General features: G+C 51.5%; 1 protein-coding gene across 2 annotated transcripts in view; it reads right to left on the reverse strand.

Moving 5' to 3' along the window:
* Dlgap4 (discs, large (Drosophila) homolog-associated protein 4) overlaps positions 1–20,797 on the reverse strand; it is a 122,325-nt gene that overhangs the window by 52,169 nt on the left and 49,359 nt on the right. For both annotated transcript variants that reach the window (XM_005384741.2, XM_005384740.2), the window contains exons 3-6: positions 18,890–19,131; positions 16,876–16,990; positions 14,306–14,356; positions 11,217–11,457 (exon numbers count right to left, since the gene is read on the reverse strand). In XM_005384741.2, the coding sequence (XP_005384798.1) occupies positions 11,217–11,457; positions 14,306–14,356; positions 16,876–16,990; positions 18,890–19,131 (649 nt within the window). The remainder of the gene's footprint in view (positions 1–11,216; positions 11,458–14,305; positions 14,357–16,875; positions 16,991–18,889; positions 19,132–20,797) is intronic.

Here is a 20,797-nt window from a genome sequence, read left to right on the forward strand (position 1 = left end):
TCGGCACGTGGCCCAGCGCGCGCGGGGCTGGTCGGATGCGCAGGCGCGCGCGCGGCTCTGTGCAGCCCCCACCAAGGCCAACCAGCCCTGAAAGGGATCGCGCGCCCACGTCGACGCGCGCATGCCCGAGCTGAGGGCCCCGCCCCTCGAGCCGCCCAGCCAAACCGGTTCCAGCTGGAACACAACGCATGCTCCGTGCGGGAGGAGTGAGAGTTGGCTTTAGTTCACCTCGGTGACACTTAGCCGTAACCAGGAACTGAGGCTGAGAGGAAGCACCCTGAAGTGGTTTTCATGTCCTTTAGACTAATTCTCACATCCTATTGACTCTGCCTCCTAGGAGTTGCTAGTTGCCTCCTCTGCTGCATGCTTAACCTCACCCGTAGAGATGAATTCAGTCCCGCGCCTGTGTGACCTTGGACGGGATGAGCTTTCCACCTTCCTGAACCCTCCTATGCCCGGTAAAAACCAAAAGTACACCTGCACCGTGGTCTCTCCGGCGGTTGCTCCCCGGGAGTTACCTCCGTGCAGCCCCGGCCCGGGCGCGTCCCTGCGGGCGGGGTAAGCGCCTCCAGTAGTTTCTCCCACCGCGGACCCAGCTCGGTCCTCGCTCTCCTGGCGACCTGGGTAAGTCCCTTCCCAGACTGTGCATCTGTTTTCCCGAAAGCAGAGTGGGGACGTGACTCTTCCACGCCTACCGGGTTTATTGTGAGGACTGAAGAGAACAGTTTCCTATAGCATTGTTGTGATTTTTGCTCTATGAAGGTATAATGACAACAGAAGCTGCTTCGAGCTATTGAGTGCCCCCCGCCATAGAATCCAGGGAGCGCGGAGCTACATCGCTAACCCTTTACAATTTTTTGATTTTGAGACAAGGACGTGGTAAATTGCCCAGGCTGGGCTCGAACTTCTGATCCTACTCAGCCTCTCACTGAGTAGCTGGAATTACAGGTGTGCACCCCTACGCCAGCCACTGAGCCCTTTTGATGCTGGCTTTTGATGTACACTTTCAAAGTAGTTTACCTCACCCTACTCCCAGTCACTGTGCCAACACTGTACTCGTCACTTTGTCTTTTTTTTTTTTGGTACCGGGAATCATACTCAGGACCTTGAGCCTGACAGGCAGGCGCTTGTGCCACTGAGTTATATCCCCGCCTTCACTTTGTCTTTAAATTGGTTCAGGAAAAGACTCGCTCAATTCATCATGGGCCCTGATAACCCAAGGCAGCCCAGGATGAGCTCTCAATCTTACCTCTACTCTCCCAATTCAATAATACTCTCCCTGTATGACCTTGGGCAAGTCCCTCTCTGAGACTCACAGTCCTTTGTGTTCCCTGAAGTGAAACTGGCTCAAGGCTGGATTTCACAGTGTGGCCCTCGATTGAACCCCTGAATCCAGCTCATTCGATGGAGAAGCAAAACTCATGGAGGCACAGGGTTTGTACTTTACCAAGTTTGAGATCTCTGGTATGGGAGATTTCAGGGGTCTCTTCTGATAGTGATGTTTTAGGTTCCTAGAAGATATTATGAAGCACCTGCTGCATACTGGGTCCTTCCTCCTAGAGCTCCCAGTCTGGCTGGAATCCCTGCAAAGCCGAGTTGGTCAGACCCCAGCCCGAGGTGGGGGATAGGCAGGGCTCAGGCATCCCTGCAGCATCCATCCTGGGCTGGAGGTTTCCCTCCTGGGAGTGTGTGGGGGCCGCTGAGTCACCATGTCAGGCAGCTAGAAGTGGCAGGAAGGAGTGTGAGGACCCTCTCCACTGCTCCTGGCTTTGGAATACGCCCTCCTCATCACCCCTTTGGCTGTTCTTCCCTCACACTGCCCAGTCCAGGAATTTCCTTGACTGCTGTCAGAACGCACTCAGGACTGGGCTTGTTGCCACGACCGACCTCCCTGCCGCCCTATGTAAGCCACCCCTAACACCCCAGCATTACTTCATTACCCACTTTTTGCCTTTCAGTTAGGGCCCCTCACAGCAACCTGAGTGCTTAAAATGTGGAAAATGATTTTCCATGTCACTCAGAGCAGAAGCCAATGTCTTTTTCAAGGCCTGTGGCCAGCCTAACACCCCCTCCTCTGGCCTCATCTCTCACCCCTTGCTCTCTCTCCAGTCACCCTGCGCTCAGGTCGTTCGTACTACTCTCCCCCTTGCTTGGAGCACATCCCCAACACCACTAAGTTCCCCACTTCCTTTAAGTCTTTGCCTCAGATCTCTTTCTCAGTGAGCTGTGACCTTGCTACCCTGTCTGTGCCTCAACACCCCTCCCCTCATTCTGCCAGCACTCTCCGTGTCTTGATACTTTCCAGTGAGCCATACATGCACTTACTTATCTTTATTGTTTGGTCTGTCCACTCTCTGCAATAGAATATATGGGCATGAAAGCAACAGTTCCTGTTTTGTTCACTGATATGTTCTTGGTGCTGTGGCATTGCCTGGCCCATAAAAGGTGATCAAAAAACATTCATGGAGCTGAGCATGGTGGTGCATGCCAGTAATCACAGCCCTCTGGGAGTTTGAGGCAGGAAGATTGAATGTTCAAGCTCAGTCTAGGCAACTTAGTGAGATCTTGTCTCAAAATTTAAAAAATTTTAAAAAGGGCTGGGAATGTAGTTCAATGCAAAGGTCCTAGATTCAGTCCTCAGTGCTGCAAAACAAACAACAAACCCCAAAACATCTATGGATAAAAGGGCCACCTGACTATAAGGTTTATGTCCTTAGCCATTATAGGACTCCTAAGCGCTTTTTAAGCTTCTCAGCCTCTGCTCCTTTGGAGTGACTTCTCTACCTGTTGAGGGTATAAGCAGTTCCCATTTGGTCTTGTCCAATAGCCTGCCCTCCAGTTCTAGTCACTATTTCCCCCAACTGTCTGCTTAGCAGCACGATGATCCACGTACCCAACACACAGCAGGCACTCAGCCAGGAATGTCCTGGTCCCAGGGCTTGGTGTAGCCCAGGGAAGTCTGCCTTCTGTTCAGTGCCCTTTGTGGAGAGATGCCTATTTTAGCAGCCAGGAATTTTGGCTCCTCATCTCTCATTCTAGGAAGGCCTCCCGAATCTACCTATCACCCTCTAGCCCTGTGGCTTCTGTCTAGGCTTCACTGTCTCTTGCCTGGATCATGATACCAGCCTCTAATCCATGCTGCCAGATGATTCTCCCTGGAACAACTGTGACTGTACCACACTTTTTTTTCCTCAGTACTGAGGATTGAAACCAGGGTCTTCGCATTGAACCTCATCCCCATTCCATTTTTGTTTTTCTATTTTAAAACAGGGTCTCTCTAAGACACTAAATTGCCAGGCTGAGCTTGAACTTGTAATCCTCCTGTGTCAGCCTCCCAGAGTGCCGTGATTACTGATGTGCACTATCGCACCCAGCTTATACTACACCTCTTTACCACAATCTTGCATGCATCCCTCCCCCACAACAATGGTACACTCAAGGCTTTGAAGTCAGGCTGGAAACTTTGACTTATTTGCTAGGTGACCTCGACTGACACTTTCTCTAGGCTACAATTGCTCTGTGAGATATCTGCAAATGTATGTGTGTGTGTGGGTGGTTAACTGGGTTAAATCAGGAAGACAGATACTGTGTATCTCTCTTGGCCACAGCAGATATCACTAATAAATGGTGGCATACTATCTGCTTAACTAAACCTCAGTCCTGAGCCCCAGGGATCAGAAACAACACATGAGTTGAAGTCTATTTACAATCTCTGGACATGATGGTCTTTGAGATTCCTCTTAGCCCTGACACTTGAGATCAGATGGGATGAGCAGATGGGAGACTGCAGTGTAAGAACCAGAGATTGGAGTGGGCGAGGTTTGGGGGATAGGTTTAGGGAACAACGTTGATTGGAGAGGTTTTTGTCAGCTTCCCTTCCTGTGTATATGGATGGAAAATGAATTAGGGAAGAAACTATTCTGGGGGATGAGAGAAGGGACAAAGAAGGGAGGGTAGAGCAGCCTGTGACTTGGATGGTCACAGATGGGAGGCATCTGGGGGTCCCCAAACCCAAGCCTGATAGCACAGAAAATGTGAGGCCCCAGGAGGGGCATGTACTTACAGTGATACAGCAGAACTGGAACTAGAACTTGGGGCCCCTGAGCAGGGAGTAAGGTACCTCCTGGGCCCAGAACCTATCCCAGCTCAGCCTTGACACCCAGTATAGTCAGGGAGTGTGTGTGTGTGTGTGTGTGTGTGTGTGTGTGTGTGTGTGTGCATGCGCGCGCGTGCGTGGGCACACATATGTACACATGTGCAGGCACAGAGAAGGCAGCTGATAGGAGCAAGGGTGTGACCCAGCAGCCCGCCACTGGCTTGCTGGGGTTCCTGGGTGATAGCAAGAGCTTCCCAAGTGATTAAGAAGGTGTGGGAGAGATACAGAAAGGAGGATGGGAGGGCCAGAAACTGAGGGGGAAGGAAGAGAAAAGATGCAGGAGACAAACAGGACTGAGGGAAAGAGACAGAAGGCAAAGATGGTGGGGGAGAGAGGGAAGGGAGGGGAGGGTGGCAGAGTAAGAAAAGTAAGAGAGCAAGAAGGAGGCTTTCCTCTGTTCTTCCTCTTTCTCAGAGAGTGGAGAGGCAGGATCAGCGGTGGGGGTCACAGCTCCCGTGCCCTTCCCAGGTGGTCCTTCAGCAGGGGTGGGCATACATAGGCAGCTGCAGCTGAGCTGGCCCCCACCACGTTCCAGCTGGAGCTGACCGGCCTGCCAGTCACCTGCTGGAGCTATTTCTGGAATGTGGAATCTGGGTCAGAAAGGAGGAGGGAGGGGCTGGCAGTAGCAGCACTGGCAGCTGGGAAGCTGCCAGCTCTGAGTGGGTGGGCAGCTCCATGTCCTGCCACAGTCAGCTGAGAGGGGCAGTCCCTGCCTGGCTCTCATTGCCTCAGCGTCTGCCCCTCACCCACATCTCCCCATCTGCCTGCATGCATATGTGTCCATGTGAGCAGCACAAAGACATTTACATCCCTCTGAAACGTGGAGGCTCAGAGTTGCCCTGGGGGTGTGACTCCCTGGAGACAGATACGAGGAAGGGAGCCTCCTGAGCAGGGATGACCCCTGCAGGGAGACGGTGGCTGAGAGGGTGTACCTATGTATATCCCTCTAAGTGGAGGAAGAGGTGGTTATGGGCAGGATTGTCATGTATGGTTGTACAAGTTTTAATTGATTAAAGGTGCCACATAAAAGATGGGTGTGTGTGCCATTCACAATATAGGCATAATTGAATTATAGTTATTATGACCAATTTTTGGCAGATGGAAGTAAAGACCTTATTCTAACAGAAACTGGACATCATGATAACTTTTCATCAATGAAGGCAGTAAAGTGTCTTAACGAGGAGCACCCTTTTTTTTGGTTTTTCTCCGGTACCGGGAACCGAACTCACGACCTTGCACTTGCCAGGCAGGCGCTTTTGCTGCTGAGCTAAATCCCCAGCCCCGAGGAGCACTCTTTAAGTCAGCACCAAACTACCTCATGGACCAGCTACAGCTCTGGTCACAGACTTGAAAATCTGGTAGTTTCCGTGTGAGGTAGTTGAGTTTACTTGCTGAGTATGAGGCTGGCAGGGGGCAGAGGAAAGCAAGCAGGTATGAAGTAGTCACTGTGGAGGCCTGCAGAGAGGGCTGACCAGAGACATTGGGGAGGATGAGTTTTTTTGGTGGCCCCAATCCATTAGAGGCATGCAAAGGACACAAGCCTTTAAGGAGACACACATGTAAATGTGTGCAGGTGTACACTGATGTTAGGTGTATGTGCATACATATGGGAATATCAGTATGCATGTGTTTCTACATCTGTTTTCATATCATACATAGGCCCAGCAGTACAAGATTTTATATATGCTGATAAGCACACATGTCTGGGCAGGTATGAGATATTGGTACATGGCACTTTCTTGACTATCTTGGTTTGGGCTAAGGACTCCAAACTGAGACTAACTAGAGCCTCACATTTCTACATTTAATGCCAAATGCTGGATTATCCATATGGGATATGCTGGGGCTGCTGGGATTGATTGAATGACTGACCTCAATTCTAAGCTCCTCTTTGTATTCATGTCTTTACTATATAAGCACCGCTTTTCCCTTCAAAGGTGGAATGTATTTCACTGGAGTTTGGCTCTGGACTCACATGACTTGCTTTGACTAGCTAGATGTTAGCAGATGTGCCATAAAGAGAGACCTGAAATGTGCTTGCAAAATGAGGTTGCCTCTGATGTGTCTGCTGCCACCAGGGGAAGAACATGCGCCGGCTAGGCCACTCATTCCTGACCACCCTTTGATCCCAGGATGTAGGGCAGTGATGGTGAACTTTTTAGAGCTTTCAATGATAACAAAAAACTGGCTGTGGTATGCATGACATAGGTTTGCCACCACTGATATAGGGCATGTGGAGCAGAAGGAGCTGGCCTGCGAAATCATGAATAAGACCAAATGCTTCTTATTGTGTGCCACTGAGATCACATGCTTATTTGTTCAAAGCACTACTGTTATGCTATTTGATGGGTAAAAATTGATACCAAAAATGGAGTGTGATAGCAATAAAAACTAAAAATATGTAGCATTGGCTCTAGGACCAAATAGTCAGTAAGCAATAAATAAACTGTTAAACGACGCTTGAAAAAAAGATGCCCAGAAGCCAGGAGTGGTGGTGCAGGCCTGTAATCCTGGCTGCTTGGAAGGCTAAGACAAGGGGATCACAAGTTTTAGGCTACTCCCAGGGTGATTTAGCAAGACCCCGTCTCAAAACAAAAAATAAAAAAGGGCTATGCTGCAGATGTAGCTTGGTAAAGTCCTGCATTCAGCTGCATACTAACAGCAGTGAAAATAACCAGGATTGTGTGTGGTTCAAAACTTTTGATAAAACTGCTATCTCCTGTAGGCTGGAGAGAGTAGATATAGACAAGACAGTTCCCAGGCACTGGATCATTTTGTCTGCATTTGATAAGGACTTACAAGAGAGAGAAGAACTCACAAAAGAAATAGCCAATCTATAGGGAGTATGTAGAGGAAATAGAGACAGCTCAGAACTTGCTGAGTTGAAAAATAAATATATAAACTTATAGCCTGGGGACAAAGATCAAATCAAGGTCATAGTTATGATACTGTGGTATCTGGTATCAGGCCCAGATCAAATCAAGAGTGTGGTTAAAAGACCTCTTATTGCCAGGCTGCTGATACATATACTGAGGAGGCTGAGGCAGGAGGATTGCTGTGAGTCTGAGGCCAGCCTAGGCTACAAAGGTGAGTTCAAGGCCAGCCTGATCTACATAGTGAAACCCGGTCTCAAAAAAAAGAGACCTCCTTTTTAACATTCTAAAGGTACCACCTAGTACTAGACACTCTTAGCTGGTCTAAAGAGTTTACAGAGCCAGGTGTAAAGGTACATGCCTGTAATCCAAGCTACTCAGAAGACTGAGGGAGAAGGGTTCTAAATATGAAGCCAGCCCAGGCAATTTAGTGAGACCTTGTTTCAAAAAACAAAAACAAAAAACCAGCCAGCTGTGGTATGGTGGCATATGCCTTTAATTCCAGTACTCTTGGAAGCTGAGGCAGGAGAATTACAAGTTTGAGCCCAGTTGAGCAATTTAATAATTTAGCAAGACCCTGTCTCAAACCATAATATCACAAAAATAAAAATAAATAAGTAATTAATAGATAGGTAGGGCTGGGGGTATGTAGCATCCCTAGGTCTGATCCCTAGTACCAAAAAACAAATGAACAAACAAAAAAACAAAGCCCACAAAAAAACCTAGAAAGCTTAAAGTCATAGGGTCACGGAAGACTAATGTATCCACAGTAGGCATAATTAAGTCAAGAGATGCATGACTCAAAAACAGTTGTATATGTGGCTTTGGAACATGGGTTACATGGAATCAAATACAAAGAAAACTCTTAAGTGTTTGAGATAGCCACAGAGGAACACTTACTAGCTTAGGCAACAGAAACTGAGACAATTCAAGATGTCAAAAGACATCTATCTTCCTTTCTTCAGGGAGGAAGCAGGTTTAGGAAGATGTTCAGCTACCCAAAGATCATATTCTACAATGTAGGAGACATTCCAGAAATATTCTGTGTTCCAGATTTTTTGTACAGAACAATTTCAGACTTGCCATGGACTTGCTTTTTGTGAGCAGGAGTGTGAATTGTAATTATCTTGTCCTTATTTTATCAAAAAGTATGCTGTGTATATAGGAGGGTTGAGCTACAGGGTAGACAACAGAGTGTTTTTAGATCACTCTTTAAGTGATCTTAAGTGTTTAAGAGGAGCCACATCCAGACCTGACATAGGTCATTTTTTTTTTTTTTTTTTGAGACAGGGTCTTACTGTGTAGTTCAGGCTAGCTTTAAACTCACTATGTAGCCCAGGCTGGTCTCCAACTTGCAGCAATCCTCCTGCCTCAGCCTCCCAAGTGCTGGGATTACAGGCACACACAATCATACCCAGTTTAGATCATGATATTTTGACACCATTATTGGATGAGATTTGGGAGGCCCTTTGGTCTAAGTGTTTTCTATGTGGGAGGGACATGGATAAATATGGCCAAGAGAGTGGACGATAACAGATTGAATTATTTGTCCTGATCCTTCACCCCTTTCTGTAGCCATATCCTTTGCCATATAAACAGTTTCTTACACAAAGGTGAGTGGGAACTTCTCCGTTTGATTTTGAGCCCAGCTATATGACTTGACTCAGCCAATAGGATGTGAGCAGATGTTACACAAGCCAGAGCCATGAATGTGGTGAGTGGGCTTACGTCATTGGTTAGGCTTGTTCTCTTTCCTTCTGCCATCACCATGAGGTGAACATGCCTGGGTTGGGCCCCTGATCTCAGGAAGACCCTTCTGTTCCAGGATGAGGATGAGAAAATGTGAAGTAGAGCTGTCGTAGATGACCAACTTGGGAGCAAGGAATAAATGTTAATGGTTATTCTGTACTGACTTTGTGGTTGTTCTGCATTACTGAGGCAAGAGCAAAGCAGTAAAGGGACCTTCTAAACAGTTCTGCGATATACAGCCAGCCCATCATGTGTCTTCAGTCCATTCATGAATAATTGGGGTTGAAGGAAACTGATAAGTGAGGGTTTATTTGCAGAGATTTTCTGGGGATGTTGTATGTCCCTGTGGGCCCACCTCACACTTAGGGAACTTCTCAGGGGTCAGAGAAGTGTGGGGAATTGAATATTTTACCCAGGATTCCCACGGAACTGCAGCAAAGTATCTGGAGAGCCTGGCAGGATCCCCCTAGATTTGGAGGTCATGGAACCATGCCTTCAACTCTGCCTTAGAGACTGCTGAAGTGCAGAGACTGGCAGATCTGGAAGGAAGGCTGTGGCACCCTAGTCCCTACTTCCAAAGTTCCACAAGGCAAAGGCCTTCAACTTCAAATGGGTTAAGTCAATGATGGCGAACCCTTTAGAGCTTTCAGTGCAAATAGCCAGCCAGCTGTGGCATGTATGCCATAGTTTCGCCACCACTGGGTTAAGTGGTCACCATGGGAAGAAGGAGGACTGGAATTTTCTTCAGAGGATTCTGTCCAAGATGCCTGCCTTGAGGGCCAGGTCCCCTAGCAAAAAGGCTGACAAGGAAGTGGGGGACCATCACATAGAGAAGTGGAGAGGCAATAAGAAGCAATGGATCTGGGCATGATGGCACACAATAGTAATCCTAGCACTTCGGAAGGCTGAGTCAGGAGGTTCCCAAGCTTGAGCCTAGCCTGGGCAACTTAGCAACTTAGTGAGATCGTTGTCTCCAAAGATAAAAAAAAGGGCTGGAGAGGTAGTTCAGTGCAAAGGCCTTGAGTTCAGTCACTAGCATAAGGGGTAAAAGGGCATAGTCCCTGCCAGGAAAGAAGTCATCAGGAAGGCCCTTCAGGGTCAGCCAGCCAGCAGGAGGCATCAGTCATTCAGAGTCCCAGTACCAGAAAGCATCTGCTCTAGCTGCCTTCTCTTCCCTCTTGGAACCAGAGCAGCCACTGGTGAGCAAAGCACAGAGAGATGCTGACTACCACACCCAGCTTCCGACTGGAGCGCCCAGCCCAGAGCAGGCCCTCACTGTGGGTGCATGGCATTCGAGGTGGGCATACTGAGATAGAGACATTAGACCAGACCAGACTGGACTCTTACTGGTAAATGAGGCTGTTCCTTCAGTTCTCAAAGTGACTGGAAAAGCCTCAGGGACCTGCCCTGCATCACCCAGGGGCAGAGCAGGCAGACCAGAGAGGTTTTGAAAGACACTGGTGGGACAATTGTTCCTTACTCTGTCTCTCGCAAAGACCAGTTCATGTAATCAATAAGTTGGTTACCTGGGTGTAGAATATCTATGGGATTTGGGTTCATTTAGTGACATCAAACACAACTGAGCACTCGAAGCAGCTGTGTCTTCCAACAGCACTCCAGCTTCAATTGCCCTTCACTATCATCAGGAAGCTCAGAGGCAAATGAGAGAGCCAGTACTAACAGCTAGGGCTTGTCACACGCCTACCATGACGTGTGTAGGCAGGGCCCTGTACCTATCGGGTGTGACAAGTGATCTTCCTGTACAGTCTTTAGCTCACCCAGAGCTCTCAGGGGTCTGGCGTATGCCCCCGATTTATCTATAGATGGGGGAAACTGAGGCTGTGGGAGAACTAGCTAGCTATTTCAAAGCTCTCTGCTAAACCAGAAATTGTGCCATATTTTCCTTGGCTTTGATTTCTGCTTGTGATTGGCTCACCCAGTCACAGGGGGCCCCCTTCCTCCTCTGATCAGGCAAGGGTCATCTTCCGAGGAGTCAGAATAAGAATCAGGAAGGCTGAATTATCCCTGGTTGTGAATATGACAGAAACCTGCAAACGTCCTTTTCAGAAGGTTCCAGCCCCTTCCTGCAGGTTTCCCTTCAGGTTGCCTGGCGAACCAGGTAACCAACAGGTAGGTGTGCTCCAGTAAACCTCGCCCACCAGCAGGTGGCCGCAGTAAGCAACCAAGGATCTCACCAGCTCCACCCTTTCCAGCACCTCTGACGCGCCCCTCCCCCGTGTATCTTTCATCCCCATTTGGACTCCCAATTTGTCAACCAGTGCAAAGTTCAGTGTCAAGGTCGCCTGCTTTTGCTTCCTTCCAGTGGTGGCCAGCCCACTGTGGATTCCTTCAGCAGCCTTTGCCCGGGTTGCCACCCCACCAGACAGTTTCTGGGGTCCCCTGGCAAAGCCAAATCCCTTCCCCACCAGGATACTCACTGGGAAGTGTGCGACTGTTGCTGAGGCTCCCGGTACTGGGTGGTGGGGAGAGGGACTGCAGGGAGACACTGTCCTCCTCCTGCGAGCAGCCTGCCTGGATTGCACGCAGGTAGCTGTGGCTGCGGGAGCGGAAGTAGCTGGGCAGCGGTAGGTCCAGTGCCTCCGCTGCTGTGGACTCCGCTTCGCTGCAGGCCGACTCACAGGCCGCCTCATACTGGTCGCTCAGGTCTGCCTCCCGGACCTGTCCAGGCAAAGGTAGGCATCAGGGGCCAACTTTACTGTGGGAAGGGCTGCTTTGTGGTCAGTTCAGCTGCAGGGCTGGAGAGAATGTCAGGCCTCACCTCAGTGGGATGAGTCAGGTGCCCAAGGGTGGAGCACTTAAGAAATATACAGCCCTTCTCACCTCTCCAGGCCTCAATTTTTCCATCTCTACATGGAGAAGAAAGTTGGAATAATGTAGGACATTAGCTAGATTCTATCCTGTGTTCCATACTGATGTGGATTGACAGATTTTAAGGTCACATCTGAATTCAGCATGAAAGATGTCTATAATCAATTAGGAATGTCTGCCCTGGGAATTTACCATGTTATATTCCAATCTCTTCATTTTGCAAGCAATGAAACTGAGGGTCAGTGAGGGAAGAGGCTTGCTTGTCAGGGCACCCAATAAGGAAGGGTAGACCAATACTCCCTTTACTTATAGAAGATCAGCGTGGATGTGCGAGTGGGGTCTGGAATGCAGGCAAAGGCCAGAGATGATGCAGTGGCCTGGTGAAAGAAGATAAGACTGGGGTGGGGGCAGGAGCAGGGAGGAGTGATCTGTGACATCAGCCAGAGGTGGTATGGAGGTATGTGTTCTTTGCCACTTTGCATCTAGTTCTGCCCATTTCCATGGTCTCTGAGTGCCCCTCCAGAGACAACTGCCTAGGGTCCTGCAAATTTGAAGCTGGGAGTGTGAACGTGCAAGGGCCTCACAATGCACACACTCTCCGAGGGTTCTGGAAGGGCTGTGTGACCCATGCCTCAGGCCCTGTTGGTAACGGGACTACACAGTATAAGCTGAAGGGTCAGCTGGCCAAAGAAGGGCACTAGGAGGAGGCCCTAAGGGGAGGCCTGAGCTAGGCGAATAAAGAGAACAACCTGACTGAACACCACAAGGAGAAAAAGCTGGATCCAGGCCTGAGGCCAGCTCTGACCCAGCTCTACCCTTAGGCCATTACTGTGCCCGCCAGGTCAGTCTTCCCTATCTGCCTGACATGGAGTCTCCTGCCTGCCTATCTGTGTGTGCACCAGGTAAAATGACTACATGGACCCTCACCTACCTTAGAGGGGGTTTGCAAATGTCTAGATCTATGCTGCCCAATGTGGTAGCCATGTGTGGCTACTTAGGTTTAAGTTACTTAGTATTAAAGAAAGTGTGGTGGTCATACTAGTCAAATCTCACTTGCTCAAAAGCACATGTGACTAGTGGCTAGTGGCTGCCTCAGGCAAGCATGAATTACAGAACAGTTTCTGTCATTGCAGAAAGTTCTGTTGGACAGAACTGATAAATTATAGGACACGTGGCATACCCAAGATCCACTTAAAGGAGATATTAAAGCAATTTGTGTTTATCCTCCAGTGCTGCAAACTGAAGTGTTCTGAGACCCCTGTGACTGCCAAGGGGGAAGAAGTCTGTCTTTGAGGTTGTTACCACAACAGCACAGCTCTGGAAACAGACTGCCAGGGTTCCAATCCTGGGTCCATCATGGCCTTGTAATGTGAACACAGTCAAGTCAACCATTCCGTGCCTCAGTTTTCCATAGATGAAATGAGCCAACTGCAGCCTCAGTTTCATGGTGCTGTTCAGGTTAAATGAGATAACTCATATTATGTACTTAGAACACAGTATGTGGGGGAGTAAGTGCCTGGTCACCTGCACCCATGAATGTAGGCAGCTATGTGAAGTAAGGATGAGAATTTACAAATGTTGGTTAAGATGCTCCCAAGCCCTAAAGAGAGTGTCAGCTAGTGACTGCTGCTGGCATGTGTATCACCAGGGTTTACTGTGTAGGGGACACTGCCCTGGAGGCTCTGTACAACACACCACCTCCTTTCCACAGGCCTACTGAAGTCAGGGGAGGAAATGGTCATCAGGCCCACTGCAGGTGCCCTGAAGACCTGGAATAATGTGTTCAAGAGAAATGCACACAGTATAGGAGGCTGAGGCAAAAGAAGCACACGTTTGAGCCCGGCCTGGACAACTTAGTGAGACTCCATCTCAAGAGAACAACAGCAAAAGGGGCTGCAGATGTAGCTCAGAGTGAAGACCCTGGCCTCAGTCTCCAGTACTGGGGAGGTGGGGAGAAGACAGGAATACACAGTCCCTATGACATCGGGGAGAGGGACACGTGAGGTGTTCATAGCTGGAATGAGGAGACAGTTTGGTCCTAGCTTTGCCCTGTGGGACATGTGGCCTTGGGCAAGTACCCTGCCCATTCCTGCTGTGAGGAGTTGAGTGCCTTTCCTGTCCCATTTTCTGGTCTTGGTGCTGGATGGAGGTGGGGCTCCTTCCCGGGCAGGATGGGTGTTGGCAGTGGTGGGGCCCTCTGGGCAGCCACAGGGTGCCACCACTGGCATTGCCCCTGCCAGCTTGAATAGTCTCTGCATTTACTTCAATATCCTGACATCCTGAGCATCCTGCTGGGGCTCTGGGAAGGACGAAAGTCAGGGTCCTGGGGGCTGGAGCCTTGCAGCTAATACAATCAGCCCGCAGCCCCTGACCTGGCCAAACAAAAATAGTTCCTTAGGCCTGACCCAGGTTTCAGGGAGGAGAGGAGGGAGAGAGGGAGCCAGAAGATTTTCAGGGAATACCTCCCACTGTCCTGGGGTGACTTCTTGCCCCACCCATAGAACCCAGCTCATTCTTTCCCCTTTCCAGAAAAGGAAACTGAGGCACAGAGAAGTGAAGTACTGGGGGTGGGTAATCTTCATTGGAGGTGGCTTTCCTGGTGGTGCCTCTTGTACCTGCCTGGGCTGGGTGCTAGGACCACTCAGGTGCAGGACCGGAACTGAGGATTGGGGTACACGAGAATGTCAAACATACTGACCTGCTGCTCATGGCCAAACAACTGGGGGATCAGGGAGGCCTGTCCAAAAATCTGCAGGAAAGAGAGGGTGAGGGTTATGGGAAGGCCAGGGAGCGGGCAGGGCTGGGGATTCAGGCTCAACTTGAGGCAGGCTGGTCTAACTTTCTTCCCAAAGGGGTTGGGGCCCAACTGCCAGGAAGTCTCACTTGGTTTCCTCCAGGGATGGGAGGCTTACTCTTGGGGCTGAGCATTCCTGAGGACTTTACTCTGCTGTTCACAAGCCCTTGTCTTTGTCTAGCCCCTGGGATCATGGATGTTCTATCTATTGCCTCTGACCTGGGCAGGAAGCCCACCTGGATATACAGACTAAGAATGGTGGGTGCCAAGAGCCTTCTTTTCTCCAGGCTGGGGCCACATATGCAACTCAAATCATTCAACTTTCTGGGAGTGAGGTCTTAGAGCAGTCAGATGGCCCTGGGCTAAGAGTGAGGTGGGGCTAGGAAGGGGGTTGTGAGACCCGCTGGGGCTCCCAGGCTGGCCAATTTCTCGAGCCTTTTTATGTAGCTAAAGGGCAAAGGTATTCCAGTGCCAGGGCCAGCCTGGGGCTGGAGAAACATGGAGTTGGAGACCCACTGGCGAGAACTGGAGAAAAATGTGAATGAGGGGAGATAAGACACAGAAAAATGGAGGGAGCAGACAGGAAAGGAGCGAAGAGAACATGGCAGGACAGGAGAGACAGGAAGGGACATGTCCATTCAGCAAACACCTACTAGACATCTTCCCTGGGGGCCCTGCAGGGAGTAAGAGCCCGCAAGGTACCTGCCTGGAGGCAGATCCCAACTCTATGTGGCAGAATGACACCACTAGAAAAGCAAATGAATATAGTTCCATAATATTACCAGGTTAACCAGGGCAATGTGGGGACAGGGAAACTACTGTAGACAGAATGGTCAGGAAAGCCTCTCCCAGGAGGTGATACTTGAACCCAAGCCTGAGACACAAGGAGGAACCAGCTGTGCAGATTTGAGAGTGGAACACTCCTGGGAGAGGAGATCACAAACAGAGTGAGCCTGGAGGGCAGGATTAAGAGTTGCCTTGGTGTACAAGGAGGAGGAAGAAAGCCAGAGTGCCTAGAGCAGGACAAAGGACAGGGCCTGAGAGGGAGGCGGGGCCTGGGCCTCACAGGGCTCCCAGGTCCAAGTAAATACTCGGCTTTCCCTTAGGGTGCGGTGGGAGTCACAGAGGGCTTGGGGCCCAAGCGTGCTGTCATCTGACTTACAAGCTCCTGGCCACTGACAATGGAGTGGAGGGAGCAGGTAAGGAGGCCAGGACAGCTATCCATGTGGGACCTGCGGGGCCCTGGATGAAGGGGCAAGGGCAGAGGGTCTCCTGGGCTGGGTGCTCCACCACTCCCCACATCTCAGGTCAGATTCCTGGGTTTCTGGAGGGAGGCGGGAAGGGCCTAGCCAGGCCGGAAATATTAGAATGGTGAGGAATCAGGATCCCAAGCTTTCTTTCTTTCTTGCAATACTGGGGCTTAAACCTGGACCTTGCACACACTAAGCACGTACTCTACACTGAGCTGCAGGTACAGCCCCCTCCCCCAGGCCTGCTGAGCAGACCACTAGCTCTGGTCATGGCCTCCACACAGTGGGGCTAAGGTCTGTTCTTGGCCAGGAGAAGGCTGGGTCTTTACCTGGCTGCCCCATTGCCTAACCTGGCTGTTGACTGCCCCTTCTGGGTCTCTCATCACCACAGAGGGGGCCTTCAAGCTTGGCTGTCCTCCTTTTGTCAGCCCTAAGGGACCATGCACACAGCAGGAGCTGCAGTCTGAGAACCCCAGACCCCTACTCACTTTTCCCTTTTCCTTAACCCATAACCTCCCTCACCTCTCTGTCCTCACTTGGGAAATGGGGATACAGGTAATAAGGCCACCTCTGGGAATGGTTGCAAGGGTTTAAGGAGCTGACGGTTGACAGCACTGCAGGCGAATGGCAGGTACAGTACAGAGTGCTCCTCACGGTTAGCGGCCGAGCTGGCTGGGCCCTGGTGGTCCAACTTGCCACGGAGCAGGTGGGCTCAGGGGCCCACACCAGAGATGTAACTTGCTTGAGGACACACAGCCATAAAGGTAACTACCCTTTGTTGAACACTTTAAAATCATTATATTTTTTATTCTCTGTGAAGCAGGAATTACCACCCTTCTTTGCTAAAGTAGAAAACTGAGGCTCAGGGAGGGGAGGTGACTTTACTTGGGTTCCTGCTGTCAGTGACAAAACAGGCTTGAAGCCAGGTCTCCAGTTTTCTATGCTGATGGCTTTGAACCCACTGAGGAGGCAGAGCCGCTGCTGGCAGCCTGGGTCCCCAGCATTAGTGGCTTCCTCCTCAGGTCTTCAGCTCACGAGGCCATGAATGTCAGACCCTGCGACAATGCTCTCCAGCCACAGAACAGGCGGTGGAGTGGAGACATACACAGGGAGCATTAGGGACAAAGACTAAACATAAGCACAGTGTAGACATCTGGGGACCACTGGACACCTGTTTCCTAGGTGGGGCTCTCCTAAGCCCACTGACCTTCTGGCCACCCTCACCTGGCTGATGCAGCTGGAGTCGTTGAGGCTGTCACTGATGGGGTTGTAGTCCTCTTCCCAGCTTGGACACTTGGAAGGCAGCAGCATGTCCACTGAATCCAGGCGGTCCAAACTCCTGATGGGGGTGGGGAGCAGACACGGCTCAGCCCACCCCATTGTTCAGCAGGGAAACTGAGACCCAGCTGGGGAAAGGACTGGCCAAGGTCATCCAGTGGAAGAGATAAAAATGGAAGCCACTGCTAGCCTGGGCAGGGGTGAGAGGATGAGCAAGGGGAAAGCTTTTGAAGGCCTTTAGCTGTGGTGAGGCGACCCCCACATGTCACACACACTGCAGCCGGAAGGTGGCAGCACAAACCCGCATTTGACTGTCAAGCGGGAGGCCAGCTCCGCGCAGCTCAGTGCCACAGCGCTTCTCCTTCCAATTCCAGCCACGGGACAGAGGAGATGCGTCAAGGCCCAAGCTTTGACGCAGGCTGCCCCAAAACCCTCAGTTTCACTGTGATGTTCACGTGGCTTCTACCAGGTCTCCTAGGACTCACCACTTATCTTTATGGCCCCTGCTCGTCATCTTTCTCACACCTACCTAGCCCAGAGTCTCTCCCAGTCCTTATGCTGGAAATGAAGCATCCACAAGCTCAGGATACTGACACAGATGGCTTGGACTAGAATCCAGCTTCCTCCACTGGCTGGACTTGGGCAAATCACCAGCCCTTGCTCAAGTCTCAGGGTCCTTATATCTGACAGGAGGGTGACAATGCCTGCCTGGTGGGATTGTGGAGTGGATTTAATAAGGCAGATTAAAGTGCCCTGTTGCAGGCACCATGGCCAGTAAAGCAAGTACTGATCATCAGCAGCTGCTGTTATTACTATTATTGGCGTCCCCCACTCAAGGCCTGTGCTTTGGTCCCGCCCACTTCCCCCACCTTGATGTTCACTGTGATACGCAAGAGTGCAGGTTCTTAGAACTAGAAGACATCTTGGAAGTCATCCAGCTCAGCCTCTCACTTAAACGCAGGAAACTGGGGCTGGCTTGTGTTATGAATTCCAACCTGCAGGCCACTCCCTGCCTTCCGTCCCAGTCAAGCAGATTCCTGGCTGTTCTAAGTATAGTACACTGTCCCCTTCCTGCCTCAGTGTCACTGTCACCTGCCTGGTCTGCTCCCTTTTCTCTGTCCCAGTCTTTTTAGGCTTCCTCCTCCATGAAGCCTTAATTCATGCCCCAGGAGTTGAAAAGCTAGGAATAAGCTTGTTTCAGCCAATTTTCCTAAGCCTCAAAGCACTAGGATGGAGCTCCAGTGACAGAATTCCATGCAGGGTGTTGGGGCTGGTGAAGGCTAGCTCCCTCTCTCAATTCTTAATTTCTTTCCCTCCTCAATCCTGAGTTTGCCATAGGTGATGGGTCACAGGGGTAAGGGCAGGAGGTGCTGGGCTTCCCTGGGCAGTGCTGGTACACAGGGTGGGATCACTAAGGGCAGGGGTGGGCCCATCAGAAGGGACCCACTGGGCAGTTCTCCAGCGGGAGTGGAACTTACCTGGGGATGTGGCTCCTGCGGCAGAGTTTTGAGGGAAGGTCTAATTATTGGCGGGATTTTATTGGTGGGATTGACCAAAGGAAGAGGGTGACCTGTGGTCAGGGCTTCAGTGCGGGTCACGGAAATTCTTGGTGAGGCTCTCGGGGGACAACTCCTCGGAGTGCAGCGCTAACCTAAGCTGTAAGATCTCAGGGACCAGCCAGCCTGTGCACAGGTTCAGCCAGGAGTCTGGATCATCACAGGAGCGGTTCACCTGAACCTGAGGCTGAGGGGCGTAATTCACTTTTGGGGGGCTTTCCGAGGTGGCCGAAGCGGGGTGGCTCCCAAGGGCAGGACGTACCTGCAAAAGGCTCACCTGGGGCCAAGCCTTGACCAAGCCGGCTCCAGGGAGAGCTCGAGGTCGGGCGGGCTGACCTGGAGGGCAGGGGCCGAGGGGAAGTTGGCCTGTGGGCGGGACACAAGGGGGCGGGGCTGCAGCTCACCTGCGGGGATTGCTCTGCTCTCCTAGCGACTGCTGCGTGGCCCGCAGGTAGCTCTGGCGCCGCGCTGCGGTCTTGGGTGACGGCTTGGGGCTGCCGCCGGACTCGTCACTGTCCTCGTCACCCATGGCCTTGATGTAGCTGCCGCTGCGCATGCGCCGACACGGGATGGGCCCCTCGGCCGCGCCGTCCCCGTCGCGCGGGGACAGCAGCGTGGTGCTCCACTCCCCGCCGCCGCCGGGGACCTGGGGATTTGTGGGGGAGCGGACTCAGCGAGGGGGCAGGGGCAGGGGCAGTCGGGCCTCTGCTCATCATCTGGGAAGCGTGCTTTCAAGGACTGCTTCACACCTCAAGGAGAGCCCGGCCTTCCGTGCTGTGGTTGAAACCACGTTGTGCAGAGCAGAGACTGGACCAGCAGGGTTACCCGGGTTCCAGAAGCGGCTGTGCCGCAGCTGTGCTGTATGGCCTCAAGCAAGTCCCTGACCCTTTCAGCCAGATTTCTCCATAGGTCCAAGCTGGGACGGCCCCAGGGCCTATGGTCACAGTGGGCTTCACAGCAGCCACGCTGGCTGAGCACTCACCTTCCCCTCACTTCACTTGTGCCATCAGGGGACGGCTTATGACCCTGCTGCGCAGACGAGAACACCGGGCCTGAGGGAGGGAGGCCACCTGCAGAGAGAGGCCTCCAGACCCGAAACTGGAGCCTGATCTTAAGATGGGAGTGGGAAGTGTGGGGCACATCAGCATGGGGGCAGGGTTTCAGAGTCAATCAGCAAATAGTCTTTGTCCCACAGATGTGGAGACTGAGGTACAGAGAGCAAAGGGGTTTGCCTGGATGAGGCAACCACATGGTGAGCTGGAAAAGGGCTGTTTTCCCATCTGAGCTGCAGGGATCCCATCCACGGAACAGGGCTGTGATGGTGGCAAGTGAGGCCACAGCTGTGAGGGCAGCCCTGGTCGCCCTGGTCCTCGGTAGTTACGGTGGCAGTAACCAACTGAGGGGACCTCCCAGCCCTTTTAAGGTCTGGCATTGCCAGCTGCTCTCGGGTAGTACAGTCTATACTCTTCCGTCACTTGCACACATGGTGATGTACACATGGCAGACGGTCACTCGGAGAGGAATAAACACACATCTCAACGCTCCATGCTTCGGAACCTCAAGCTGGGGTCCTCACCCCAGCCTGGGCACAGAATGAACATACCTTATTGTATACACAAATTTCAACACACAGAAAACAAGCTCACCATTCCCCTCCAAGCCCCTTGGCAAGTACCCCCCATGCGGCACACACCTCCCTAAAGGTGCACACCAGCAGCCACTTCACCACGTACAACCCCTTGCTGTGTATACAACGTGTATCCAGAGCACACTTACTTCAGCACTACACAGCCTCCTTACACTCATGCCAGCAACCACTGCACTTGGACATACATCTCGCCATACACCCACCTCATCAGGCACAGTGGACACCCCAGGGTGGCACATTTCACCACAGATGCCCAAGTGCACACATTCCAGCGTGAGCACACAGCAAATCTTGCACTCCCTGGTCAGCATGCCCACACAAGCACCACTCCTTTCTGCAAGCCCTGGATGCCAGTGGCCACCTCCTGCTTCCTCTGGGGCTTGAGCCTTCCTAGCACATCCCCAGGTGACTGCCCAGCCAGTCATCAGGGCCTGCAAATTCCACCTCCACTAGCTAGTCCATTCCCACTACCCTTCTGTCCTTGGGAACAGGCCCTGCTTAGAACATGCTGCCAGTCCACCTGCTTGTTCCCTGTCACCAAGCGGTCAGCATAAGCCCCTGGGGCTGCAGGGCCCACTCCTTGGAGAGGAGGCATTTCCACCTGATCAGACCCAAACACACTTTGGAGAGGAAGCCAGGTCACACAACCCTCCCTAATGTTTCT

Source organism: Chinchilla lanigera, unplaced genomic scaffold (genome assembly GCF_000276665.1).
Source record: "Chinchilla lanigera isolate Chin_1 unplaced genomic scaffold, ChiLan1.0 scaffold00021, whole genome shotgun sequence".
Classification (NCBI taxonomy): Eukaryota; Metazoa; Chordata; class Mammalia; order Rodentia; family Chinchillidae; genus Chinchilla; species Chinchilla lanigera.